General features: G+C 35.3%; 1 protein-coding gene across 5 annotated transcripts in view; it reads left to right on the plus strand.

Moving 5' to 3' along the window:
• Window positions 1-13,208, plus strand: part of TBC1D32 (TBC1 domain family member 32) — a 303,664-nt gene that overhangs the window by 254,159 nt on the left and 36,297 nt on the right. For all 5 annotated transcript variants that reach the window (XM_037843270.1, XM_037843266.1, XM_037843268.1 and 2 more), the window contains one exon: window positions 11,336-11,405. In XM_037843270.1, coding sequence (XP_037699198.1) covers window positions 11,336-11,405 — 70 coding nt within the window. The remainder of the gene's footprint in view (window positions 1-11,335; window positions 11,406-13,208) is intronic.

Here is a 13,208-nt window from a genome sequence, read left to right on the forward strand (position 1 = left end):
CAAGTTGCTGTTCAGATGAATGGTCTTTATGTCACTTAGTACCCAGTCTCAGAGACTGAGAAAAGAATCTTTTATTAGCTTTAAGTCCTTCAGCAACATAAGTCAGTTTCCCTGTGTCAAAATAAATATGTTTTCTTCCTAGAATAACATATATGACAATATATATACATATATCTTTACTAATGTTTCCTGAAGCTCAAGAACACAGGATGTCTCCTAGGAGATAGCTCCCTGACGGAAGCTTTCTATTGTCATTCAGGTGTGGTCATTTACCTGTCAAACAAGAGTGGGAACGATAGGAAGGAGGCTGAGTATGATGGATGGGAAAGGGAGGCCAAAAGACCTTTTCCCCCATTTTAAAAGAAAAGACAGATTTCATGGGAAGAACATGATGCCTTCAGGTGACACTGAAAAATTTCCATGTATAGGATTCATCTTTCCTTTCATTTGACATATTAACCCTGAGTGAAAACAGGGTTTATTAATGAGGAGAAATGCTTCATTAATACATTACTGAACAATACTCTGAGCACACAGATCCTATTAATTTGTTCTTTACAGAAAGTTATTTAGGTCCCTCCCCTAATCCACAATCTAGCCTCATATTAAGGAACACTTAGAATGAATCCTCTACATCCACTTTCCCACTCAAACTTTTGAATAAATATTTTTTAAAAGTGGGGGAAGGAGAGCAGGAAATGACAGGCAGTTCTGATTCTCCTTGTTTTGTAATATTAAAATGTACCCACATCTACCTATTATATATCAGCTAGGTACACTCAACTCAGGGTTGACAAACGCCGAACACCCCTCCAATGACTTGTTTTGATTGTAATAGCACTAGATTCTAATAAATAAACCATTAGAAGGATAGCGTTATGAAACTTTAAAAACATAGCTACCCCTTTTTTCTAACAGAATGTACTGTTTTTGAACTTTAGGGCTGTAAACTTATGGTTGTTTTCTCCAAGTCTCATCTCTATGTACTTTTTCAGCTTAATCCAATCCTGACTCAGGAAATAAATCTGTACTGTCAGTGTAATGTCATACCACTCTATTATCATAATTCTAGCTTTAACTATAATGGATCTGAACATTTTTAAAGTCAAGAATTTGAAACTAGTAGGGAGAGAATTAAATGATATATTTTCGGCAATATTTTGAAGAAAGGATGAGACGTTTTTCAAAGCAGCTTTCCCACCTGCTTTTTTCGTTAGCAGAATCTTCTACCTTCAACGTTATAAATGAAGTTCCCAGTTTGGGAAGCTGTGACTTACTCCAGTGTGGCACACTGTGTGGCATCATGTGTTTGAAAGGACATTAATTCACAATTTAGTTCAACTAACATTATCAAGGAGAACAGAGATGACATCCTTCCTACTGTCTCCTTCCAGCTGTCTCCCAGAAGCTGTAGGATAAGCACTATCTAAAGTATTCTCAAGCTAAATTGTGCATGTCCCTGGACACACATAGTAAATGGCCTGAAAATGGAAATCAGTGCCTCCTTTTGTTAATACTCCTTCAGTTCTGTGCTAATATCTGACATCTTAAATTCAATACCCTTTTTATAACTCAGCCCATGCCCACCTTAAAACAAATATACAAAGTACAAAAGTACCTCCAATTTCATGCTATTTTAAAGTAGTTACAGGTTACTCAGTTATCTTTCAATAGGAGAAAATTAGCGCACAAATCCTAAAGCTTTTTTTTTTTTTTTAAGTGTGGTTGCCTAAAGTTGATCTCCAATGGCTGACAAAATTTGTTCAACTGCACTGTTTAAAATATTAGTCTCTGCTGGACAGAAGTAAAAAACTTGAACAGCACCCAGACAAGATGCAGGAGAGAAAAACATACAGCTCTGAGCACAGGTTGAGTGGGTGCACCAGGCATGTTGCCTTCTGGCCCAGTCTTTCACTGCAGCTGCTTACATGTCAAATCACTTTGCCAGAACACAAAAATGCACTGGTGGTTTAGTAACTTGAAATGTGAATATGCTAAGAGGTGGAAGGACAGTACCACATCGTGGGTTCAGAACTCCAACAGAGACTGAATAATGAAATTAGGGTTTGATATAAATCAAAATCTTAAGGCTCCTCATGGTAACTTCCTTAATTTCAAGGCTCAGAAGACTTAAAATCTTTGTTGCCGGTCTTTTGCATGGCCCAAATCCTAAGCTAAGTCCAGCCACCAACAGGACGTGCACTACTATCTGTAGGAGTGAGCTGGCTTTTCTCACAAGAAAGGCACGGACAGGGTTGTCAGTCTCTTGGGAGCAGCAGCTTCAATGTCCAAATGCCTTAAAGGCAGATGTGGAAATTTGGTTCAGAAGAGAAATGAAGATGGCAGAGAACACAGGCAACCTGACTCTTACTCAAGGTATTATTTCAGTTTGCTTTGTTAATTAAGAAAGGATTTGCCTGCTTTGGGCAAAAGGGGGAAAAAAAGTCTCCATAAGAGAATCATTCTTGGGATGTAAAATATTTTCTTTAGAGACAATTATTTGACCAATTTGGACAAAACTGTGAGAATGAAGACTTTACTTAGGTACAAAGCCATCTTTGTTTTTTACACACCTGAAGAACCTAAATTCAGGGGAATCTGTTTTCACTAATGATCTCAGTATAAAATTCAGTCATCTCCCTGATTCTGGAGATCAAGTGATCCCTTTCTCCTTTCCTCCTCTAAGAATCATCAAAAGCACCACTAGCCAACTGCTTAAAAGCCCAAATGCCTTCCCTGCTTTTGCCCTCCTCTCAATGCTACCTAAAACCATGTCCCCTCCAACAGAGTGCTATCTCGGCTCAAAAGAAGGCAAGGTTTTATTTGCCGCCACTCCTTAGGAGGCAGTAAGCTTTCCAATTTGACTAGCTCTGGTGAAAAAGGACATAAGAGACTCTAAAGTGTTTTCAGAAAATCCACACATTTGGGAAAAGGACTGTAAGGTTTAACTCAAAACACACACTCCAGAAACAATGCCAGCATTAACCTATCCAATGTCACTTCTCTGCTTGTCCTTTGGCATGAGAAATTAAGACTAACCATGCCGCCCACTGCTAGAATGGGCAGATGACCTCCCATTTATTTTGGTCTTTGATTTCTTTTAGAAATGTTTTGTTATTTTCTGTGTACAAATACTTTATATCCTTGGTTAAATTTATTCCTAGATATGTGATTCTTTTAGTTGCTATTATAAACGGAATTTTTTTCCTAATTCCTCCTCAGATGTATCATTACTAGTGTATAGAATCATACTGATTTTTGCATATTTATCTTGTATACTGCCACTTTGTTGAATTCACTTATTAGCTCTAGTAGCTTTGTTGTAGCTTTTTGGGGCTTTCTATATATAGGATCATGTCTTCTGCAAATAGTCAAAGTTTTATTTGTTCATTTCAAAATTGGGTGCCTTTTATTTATTTTTCTTGCTTAATTGCTCTAGTTAGAACTTGTAGCACAATGTTGAATAACAGTAGTTGCATTGGGCATCCTTGCCTTGTTCCCAATCTTAGAGGGAAAGCCTTCAAACCCTCCCTGTTAAGTATAATGTTAGCTGTGAGTTTTCCATATTTGCCCTTTATCTTGTTGAGGAATTCTCTGTCTATCCCTATCTTTCAAATCTTTTTTATCAGGAAAGGATGCTGGATTTTGTCAAATGCCTTTTCTGCATCAAGTGAGCCTATCATGTGGTTTTTCCCTTTTGATTTGTTTATGTGTTATGTTACGTTAATTGATTTTCTTATGTTGGACCATCCTTGCATGCCTGGAATGAACCCCACTTGGTCATGATGTATGATTGGCTATGCCCCACCCTGTTCTAGGGGAAGAAAGCTTCCATGTCTCTATTTCTGTCCCTGAGGCAGCACACCTCTAGAGTGAGGGAAGCACACTGATAGCCACTGCAGTGTGAATTACTCACAGTTCTTTACTGCAATTTCTCAGCCTCTTTGTCGGGCTTTTCCCCTGGATGCTGTGCAATACTCCCCTGACCTAGAAGCCACAGAACAGTTGTTTGAGACAGTTCCTGCCTGTCCACTAACTGTTTTTGGAGGAGGAATGAGTCCTGGAGCTCCCTACTTCACCATCTTCCCTGGTGGTGTAAGACATTTAAGAGTTCTGAGCAGAACCTTGGCTTCATTTATCTGTACCTTGGGAATATTCTTTCAATAGCAGTATAAAGGGCGAATTATAGTACAGAACTGAAATTTGCTAGAGGTGAATATACAATACTTTGGGGAGAATGAACAAGGAGACACTATCATAGAGTCATAATAGAGCAAGGGTAATTTCTCCTTTTCTCCATAACCATGATGTGATTTTGCTATTTACTGAAGAAACACCATTCAAATATGTGTTATTTATTCACACTAGAGATTATGTGTCTTATCTCCATAATAAGAAAAAGAAAAAAAAATATTATAATATATGCTTCTAGTCTGGCTCAGACTATCTTTCTAGCCTTATTGCCCATCACTGTCCAAACACATCCTGTGCATTCCCCTCACTGAAATTTTGCTCCTACTGATCCTTCTGGATGGCCTTTTCCCTCCTCACAGTAGCCATACAGTAATGCCCAACTAAACTGTGAAGTTTCAGCTAGAATTTCACCTTCCCTCTTTACTCCTGAAGAACTCCCTCCTCTGTGCTCCTATTGGATTTGCTCTAAAGAATCATTCTGGTATTTATCATATCACATATGGTTTATTTAAATTATTCCATTGGGTCTCAAACTCCTTTGTATCTTTAATATGGCATTTGATATGTGCTTGTTGAAATTAAATATTTATGCTGTTACACAAGCATATAGTCACACAAATATATTTTTATACCAATTCTAAATATGTTGATATTTATAAATACATGTAAACTTATACCTAATTACACATAGAAACATCTAATATAAAATGGGAAGGGATAAAAGAAAATATTTTAAAATGCAAACAGATGAGAAGAAAATACAAGGTAGTATTTATCAAAAATGAAAGTAGGTGAATGGAATTGATACTTTTTATGCACCTCCTCTGCATCAGGTGGTGTGCTGAGGGACTTAAGATATGTTGCGTCATCCAAACGTGTACCCACTCTTGAAAGTAGTTATAGTTAGCATATTTAAAATGAGGAAACTGAGACACAGAGGGAAGAAAGCAAAGAAATTGTGAAGTGAATTTTGAAGAAAAATATATGTGAAAAAAAATTGTAGCTTTACAAGTGAATCTAAAAATCATACAGGGATTATTAATCTAGTCTGTGAGTAAGAGAGAGAGACTAAATGAGTGATGTGATAATCACTGAGACTTGCATGGCCATAGTAGGTATCTCGTGAGGTTTAAGTATATAATAATTTCCAAATTATACAGTGCTCTTTGGCATGGTGTTCTACAGGCTCTATTTTCTATAGATAATGTAAAATTAAAATTACATTGTACACATGATCTAAATTCTCAACAAGACAGATTTGTCAGTGTGCACATATTTACTGCCCTCTGTTAAATTATGCAGAGTAAGAACTCAGATGTTGGCTTATTTTTATGAATGTTTGCTTTGTTTGAATGTATTATCTGGGCAGCTAAATGCTGAATGTGAATTTAGTTTCCCTTAAGGCTCCAGCCGAACAAGAGTTTTAGAGTACAGCAGAAAATATAGTGACTTTCTGTTGATTGATTGTTCAATATTTATTATTGTGATATGTTGAGCTTGTTGCTAATATTGTTTTCTTCCCAAGGCTTTAGCTATCTTCATCCTTTATTATGTATTTTTTGCCTGATGGAACAATGGTTTGCTATTATAAAATTTCTCTCTGTTTGCTTCAAATAAATAAAAACCATGTTTTGTTATAAAAGTTGTTTCAAAGCAAATGCTGGATAGATATATTCAGTGTTTTTTCATGTTTCTTGAAATGAGAAATTGTCTTTTTAAAATGACAGCTTTCTAAACCCTAAGGTAGCTGAAATTAGAATAATACAATCATCCATCTGTTCTTATCTCCCTCAGGATTTCAGTCCATTATAAAATTTGCAAATCTGGAAAGAATCAGATTAGTTTGGCTGTTTATCCCCTTAAAGAAGGAAGGAAAGAACAAATAGATAAAGTTCTGCATACTTGCAATTTGCAAATCCATACAGGTAGCTTTCCAATTCTTAGCAGACATTAACTTTTTGTTGGCTCAGTTCTCTGGAATGAACTGGGGATTTTTTCCTATACTGTAATTGCTTCTTTGATAGATAAATTAAGACTTTTCAGGGTAATAGATATTTTTATATTATCCCTTTTCTCTTCACAATGATCAAAAAGCCTGGGAAAACATTAGAAATTTAGCATTTTTTCATCTTTTGACTATTAAACATATTTTTGTTCTTTAAAATATACATTTTAACATCTTATACTTTCTTTGGATATTCAGCAAATATGCTCTTCTCTTTTCTACCTTATATTAGTGGAGCATGTTTGTGAGTAAAGCATGATGCTGGATAATTGCAAAGAGGTATGAAACTGTTCTCAAGGAGCAGAAAAAGGGTATACACCTAAAGTGATTAATTAAGTACATGGTAGCATATAGTAATGTAGAAAATAAAGAAATGAAAGGAAAGTTTCATTTTCAGGTGGCTACTTTGTTTCAGGCAATGAGTGAGGGCATTTAAAGTGCTATTCCAGTTGGGTTATTGCCACATTAGGGTTTTTTGTAAGTGCTGTGGGTGTCCAGTGGAAAGGGTGATCAGTGTGAACTGGTGTCATCAGGAAAGATAAGACAAAGAAGTGATAACTGAGCAGGAGTGGCACTGTGCTGTCTCCTGAGACAGAGCTGAAAGAAACAGGAGGAGATAAGAATCTTCTAGGCAAGGAAGACTGCATAGCCAAAGACATGGAAAGAGAAATGCCTTTATCGAACCAACATTGACCATACCAGTTAGGAGGCTGAGACTCTTATGGTAGCTTGATTACAAGGTTTTGAATTTTATGTCAGTATGAACTGAATAAAATGGACAGACACAACCACATACTAAAAAAGAAGCATCAGTACTTGCAAATGACTTTGGGAAAGGAAGGAGGGAGGAGGGCATATACTAAACCAATGATTTCTATGGGTGGTAAGATTTCTCTGATGCAGTATGGCTTCAGGAGAGTCAGTGAACAGTCAAGCAGTAACCACTTCTCCAACCATGGATTTGTCCTCTAATGGAGAAATTATTTACTCTGAAAATATTCTGTGCCAGACAGAATAGATTTAATTTCTTCTACTGCTGCTCTGTTTGCAAACTTTGCAAACCCAAAACAGAACAGAATACAGTATTAGAGTGAGTGATTTCAGTCTACATTAAGTAGATTTTTTCAGATCATTTTGTTTTGAGACTATTACATTTATAATTGAAATTATTAGTTATTTCAAATAACTAATTTAATATTAATGCTATCTTAACTTGAATTAAGCATTGTTGAATAAGCGGGGTTTGTAAGATACTACACATATCGTTGTTCGACCTTTCTTCAACAACTATTTTATCATGCTTTTCATGGTGACTCTGTGGAGCAGGAGTTATTTCTTCCATTTGCTATTTGATTTCATTGTGCAGAAAATATTTTCAAGTCCATGTCTGTTTCCTTCTCCACCTTGCTACTAGTTTGATATTTAAAGCAGTGTTGCTTTTGCTATTCACTGAATGTTCATTCATTCATCTGCTCATTCACTCATTTTTTTAATAAATAACTGGTTAATTCATATACATCAGAATTTCCTGAAGACATCCATTTTTTTATCATTGAATTTTGTTTTTCTTTCTTTATATTGTTTTATTTTTGAAGATTTTAATTCCTGTGTCATAAGTTCCACTTAGTACAGGTTTTATGTAACAAAAGATTATTTCACTGAACCTTTTTAGTCCAGGGTCCATTTCTATTTGCTAGGTTGTTGTAGTGTATATTAAATACAAGGTTAGAATTTGTAGCCTCTCCTTCAGTGTATACCCGTAAACATTTTCTGACCTCTTCATTCCTGCACTAGGAAACTTTTCATGTGTTATTATTACTTTTCTAGAGGATTTTACTCATACTAAAACTATTTACATTTATTTCACATCACTGATTTTTTAAAGTAAATGATTGATGTTTGTTTTGATATGTTCAATGCCTTGATATATCATCTTTTAAAAGCCTTTTTGAGGATTTAACTGGTATCCCTTATTAAAGTGAAATTCATATAGTGGAGTATCACTGTTAAATTGTAACTATATCTAAATTTCACTTCTATTACTTTATGTATGGGTCTCAACTTTAGTGCATAAGAAATGAGCTGTGGAGTTCTTTAAAAATATGAATGACTGGACATGCACCCTGGCAATCTGAGTCAGTAGTCTAGAGTAGAGTCTATTCATCATTACTTTTATAAAGCTTCCCAGAGTATTTTGATACACAGCTATAGATAGGAACCATAATCTGCTGAAATGTGCAGAGCTGAGTTTGTGCTCTTAAAATATGGACTCATAAACTTTTAGAGAGGGGCTAGACCTTGGGAATTATCCTTACAACACCAGAAAAGTTAAAGGATTAATCTCAAGCCATGCAGCTTGACTACTCCGGAAGAACTCCTTTCTTCCACAGGGGAGAACTTAGCCTGATTCTCAATATAACGTTCAGTGGCACAGAGCTCTTGGGTAGCTCCTCTCATCTTGCTCTTTATTCCATTCTTCACTGATGATCAGTGTCTTTTCCTGTCTTTCCCTGACCCATAGAATAAATGACATTGGGGGACATTGAGGATCCCAATTCCTAGTGTCCTTCTCCACCCACTGAATGCTCCTCTACCGTAAATAGCTGTCTGTAGTATACTTTCCAGAAAGGAAACCTTTGTATCACTTCGAGCACACAAACCCACATATTAATGATGGTAAATATTTTATTTCTCATGCTTAATAATCCAATTTTATGTGTATTAGAATTATAATTCTCTAATTTACAATTATTCTGACAATAATTTAGGAAAATACATGTCATTATATCACATTGTAATAGTTTATAGGAGACAGTCTCTATTCCGTTATTGTGGAGATGAATAAAGTCAGAATTTTTGTGTTGATTTTCTTGAAACTATTTTAATTATGCAAAATCAGTCAATGTCACCAACACTGCAGCACTAAAGTATTACATATTTAAACTTGGAAAACTAAGATATAATCTAGCATAAGATATAGGATCATCTAGGTGCAGATTCAAGTAATGAAACAAAAAGATCTTCCTGGTCAGTACCTATATGAATTTAACCTGATTATGTTGTAATGGATATTGATAAATCTGTGTTTACTTATGACTGAATAAAATACATGTACTTGATAAGACTAAAAATTTGATATTATGATTAATATATGAATGATGTTTGATAGTTTTAAAAATTGACCATACTTTTTTGAACATAAAAATAATTTATTTGTTTTGGGTACCAACTAACCAAAATCCAAATAAAACTTTTTTTTTTTTTCTTGTAAGTAGCAAAAGAGCCAAAATCATTGACTCATCTAAATTGGATACAGCTGTCCCAAGGAGTCTGTCTTCTTTCTCTGCCTCTCTTTGTATATTGGAGTCATTCCTTTGTACTGGAGACCAAGGGCACTTCATAGCCCTGTGATTAATAGGAGAAAAAAATTCCATCCTCACTCCACTTTGAAAACTTTGGAATGATATTGAATAGTCCCCCTTGCCTAACCTGTTGCTAGGGGATGAGGGTCTCTTACCAGGAAAAGTGCAGAAGTAGTGTCCTCCGCTAGGGCTAAAAGGTACATTTATTAGCACAGTAAGAGTTAGAAATGACCAGGGACTCTAAGCTGTATAAACTATATCTAAAATTCCATCATTATAACCAAAACATAACAAAATCGCTAAAGTTTCATCCCAATCTAAGTAAATCTCAGATTTAGCTTATCAAGGAATTAACCAAGCATTTATATATATATTTTTTATTTTTGTTTTTATTGTTTTCTTCACAAAAACTGCCACCCTTCATAGGGTGAACAACCATCCAAGTTTGCCTGGGATTTTAAAGAGGTCCTGGGGTTATGGGACTTTCAGTGCTAAAACCAGGAAAGTCCCAGACAAACTAGAATGAGTTGTTTACCTTAACTCTAAGAGTGCTAAAAAGATGTTTGATAGCAGTGAAGTTTAATTTGTTCTTTCCTATTCCTGCAGATCCAAAGTCAATCCATATATAAGATTCCATTTAAATCACTTCTTCCTATCCAGGTGGAAATAATCTCTACCTTTTCTGCATTCACACAGCATTTATCTGTACCACTCTTATTCCACTTAGGATTTTAAAACACCTATAAATGCATTTTATCTCTGGCACTACATGGTAAGTTCCTTTAGGACATGATGTTTGATTTATCTTTTATCCTCCATAGTTTCTGGCACAGTCCTCCACATTTACAATACCAGAAATGATTCATTGAATTGAATGAATGAGTCTACAAGAGAAGTAGATTATACTGATAGTATGAGATGCACCAGGGTGCAATGAGGGAAGAAACAAACAAACCCCAAAAATACTCATATTATATGTTTCAGAAAACCTAGCTTCTGGTCCCTACTGTCACTAGATAGTTATGTGCTTTTGGACAATTCCCTTAATTTTGTATATTTGTATGTGTGTTTGTATGTATACTTCAGTTTCTTCAGCCAAAAATTTAAAGTCTCAACTAGACACTCAGTGCTATATAGGGATGTTTCTGAGTGTTCACTGTAAGCTTGTCCATTCAATTTTCTCAAGGATTAATCCAAACTTTCAGTCTCTCTTGCTGCCTTCTGTACCATACAACCCGTTCTTCACTTTTGCTAGATCATCACAACTCCTACTTCACAAAGAAATTCCAGTCAACAGGAAGAGAGGAACTTCACTCTACCTTCATACATTGTCATTCATTATAAGTAGAGTGCTGATTTCTCCTTCAAGATTTAAACATGAGTTTCAGGAAGGAGTAAACAAACATTCTTGTATATATTTATAATTCAAAATCTTGTATATGTATTACTTGATGAAAGTACAGTATTTCTAGACCACTTTTTGGGTTAACAGCTTTTGTGTTCTGAGAGCCCAGCAAAGCAGATTTTTGTAAAACTTTTAGTTGTTTTGTATGTAGTATGCTCTAAATGCTTTTAATAGGAGAAAAGTTATTTGTAAAATGTTTCCTGTTAATTCCTTTCAAAAATATAATTGACAGCTCTTAAAAGAAAAATTCATCAGTTTTCAAAATTCACATTAATATATGCAAAAATATTGCTTTCATCAATTTTCAATTAAAAAATTATTACACAGATGTTTATACATTTTTATAACCCAGTTTTCTATTGTTTTTAGCTACTGATGCAAATATGAAGAACGAAAGCCTTTCATCTGTGCAGCAGCTTGGCATTAAAATGACTGTCAGGTACATTATAGGGAAATATCTCCCTTGTGCATTTCTAGATTTTGTTTTATCTGCCTGATATGTGCTTAATAATATTTAATTTAGCAACCAACTATTTTGCAAACTCTAAATGCAGCTATCTTTCAGGAAATAACTTGGCTTTTAAAAATATTGGGGCATGATTAAATTACCTCTGCAGGTAAATCAGTTATGGTTCATTATTATTTCAGAAGCTAATTACAGTATCTTTAAGCCTGTATGACTACCAGGTTTTTTCCAAAATAACATTGTAAAAATTAGCATATTATAACACAATCACAGTATTTTCTAAAATATGAATACTTCTAGTTGTTAAGCTATGGTGATAAGTATAGAAATACTCTAAATATAGATGCAAAAGTTAAAATTAATAAATGAAAATTATCATAATTTTAATTTTTAATATTCAATTTTCAAAAGGAATAAGCAAGCTAAAAAGCAGTGGACTGGAAGTTAAGAACTGAGTTTTTCAAACCTTTTTTGCTTGGTAAATGGGAATCTTGACAGTCCCATTCAACTTACAGAATCATCTTCAGAATCACGTGTAAGAAAGATGCATGTGAAAACAGCTAAAAAGATTATTTTAATAAATTCATAACATTGTGGTGAAAATGATATTAATTCTAGCTCTCACATCTGTATAACATAAGACATATAACTCTCTTGATTATGTTTTATGATCCTATACTCCTTTTTCTACAAATATTTTGTTGTGTCCCTCTAACTGCTTTGAAATGGAATCCATAGATAATATAAGCTGTCTAGTCTCATGTTTTTTTTAATTTAATATAGTATCTTATTTGAAAGACAGAAATACAAGGTGATTTATAATGAAATGCTTGGATACAACTACAGTATAAGACAGAACTGGCACCTTTATGTAGAATCACTATAAACATGCGAGCTCCAAATGCAGACTGATGAGGGTTTTGTTTTTTGTTTTTTTGTTTTTTTGTTTCTTATGTAATAACCTTTGATTAAATTTTCTTGGGGGGAACAATTTAATTTACATTTGATTTTGCCTGTGAAGGGTCCTCACTGGGCATTCTTTTCTGTTTCTGCTTTTATTATGAGGATTACCACCTGGCTTCTGACAAGCTGGGGGTAGAGCTTGGGAAAGTAGGTAGGGTGAAAGAGGGTGCACATTTTCCACAACTACCAAGCTCCAAATCCATTTCATGCTGGTAGGCGGTCTGTGTTTAAGAGAGCAGAGCAATAACCATATTGTCCTTGCTCCCCTTTTGTCCCTAGTACCCCTCACCCTGTTCCTTCATGGTACTGGAGACTGATATAAGGAAGTATGCAAGCATGGACGGGGAAGGGTTCCTCTGACTGCTGCTGGGCAAAGAGGACAGTCATGCCTGTGAGAGAGGAGGGAGTGGCCTGAGGGTTCTTTGTGAGCACCTTCTGTTCAGTGCTAAAGCAACAAACTAGTTGTGCAGACCAATTGCTCTCTTGCCTTTTCATAACTCAAGTAATGTCTTTGGGGCCCTTCTCTAGATCACCGGATAGTTCATGTCTAAATATACTGAAAGATTCCTTCCTGAAGTGCTGGATTCATTATTTAGGGAAAGGCCTCATACCAACTTTTCCAGACAACTCACATAGGAAGTAGAAAAGATATGGACACTGGGGACCTAAGGAGAGGGAGAAGAGAAGGTAATGTTCTAACACCCCTTCTCCTTTGCATGGGTGAATTTGCAACTGAGCCCTGAGAACACAGCTGATAACCTTGGTTTCCATCATAACTGGAGTGGTGCCTTGCTTAGATCTGTAGCTGAGGAT

Source organism: Choloepus didactylus, chromosome 7, assembly GCF_015220235.1.
Source record: "Choloepus didactylus isolate mChoDid1 chromosome 7, mChoDid1.pri, whole genome shotgun sequence".
Classification (NCBI taxonomy): domain Eukaryota; kingdom Metazoa; phylum Chordata; class Mammalia; order Pilosa; family Megalonychidae; genus Choloepus; species Choloepus didactylus.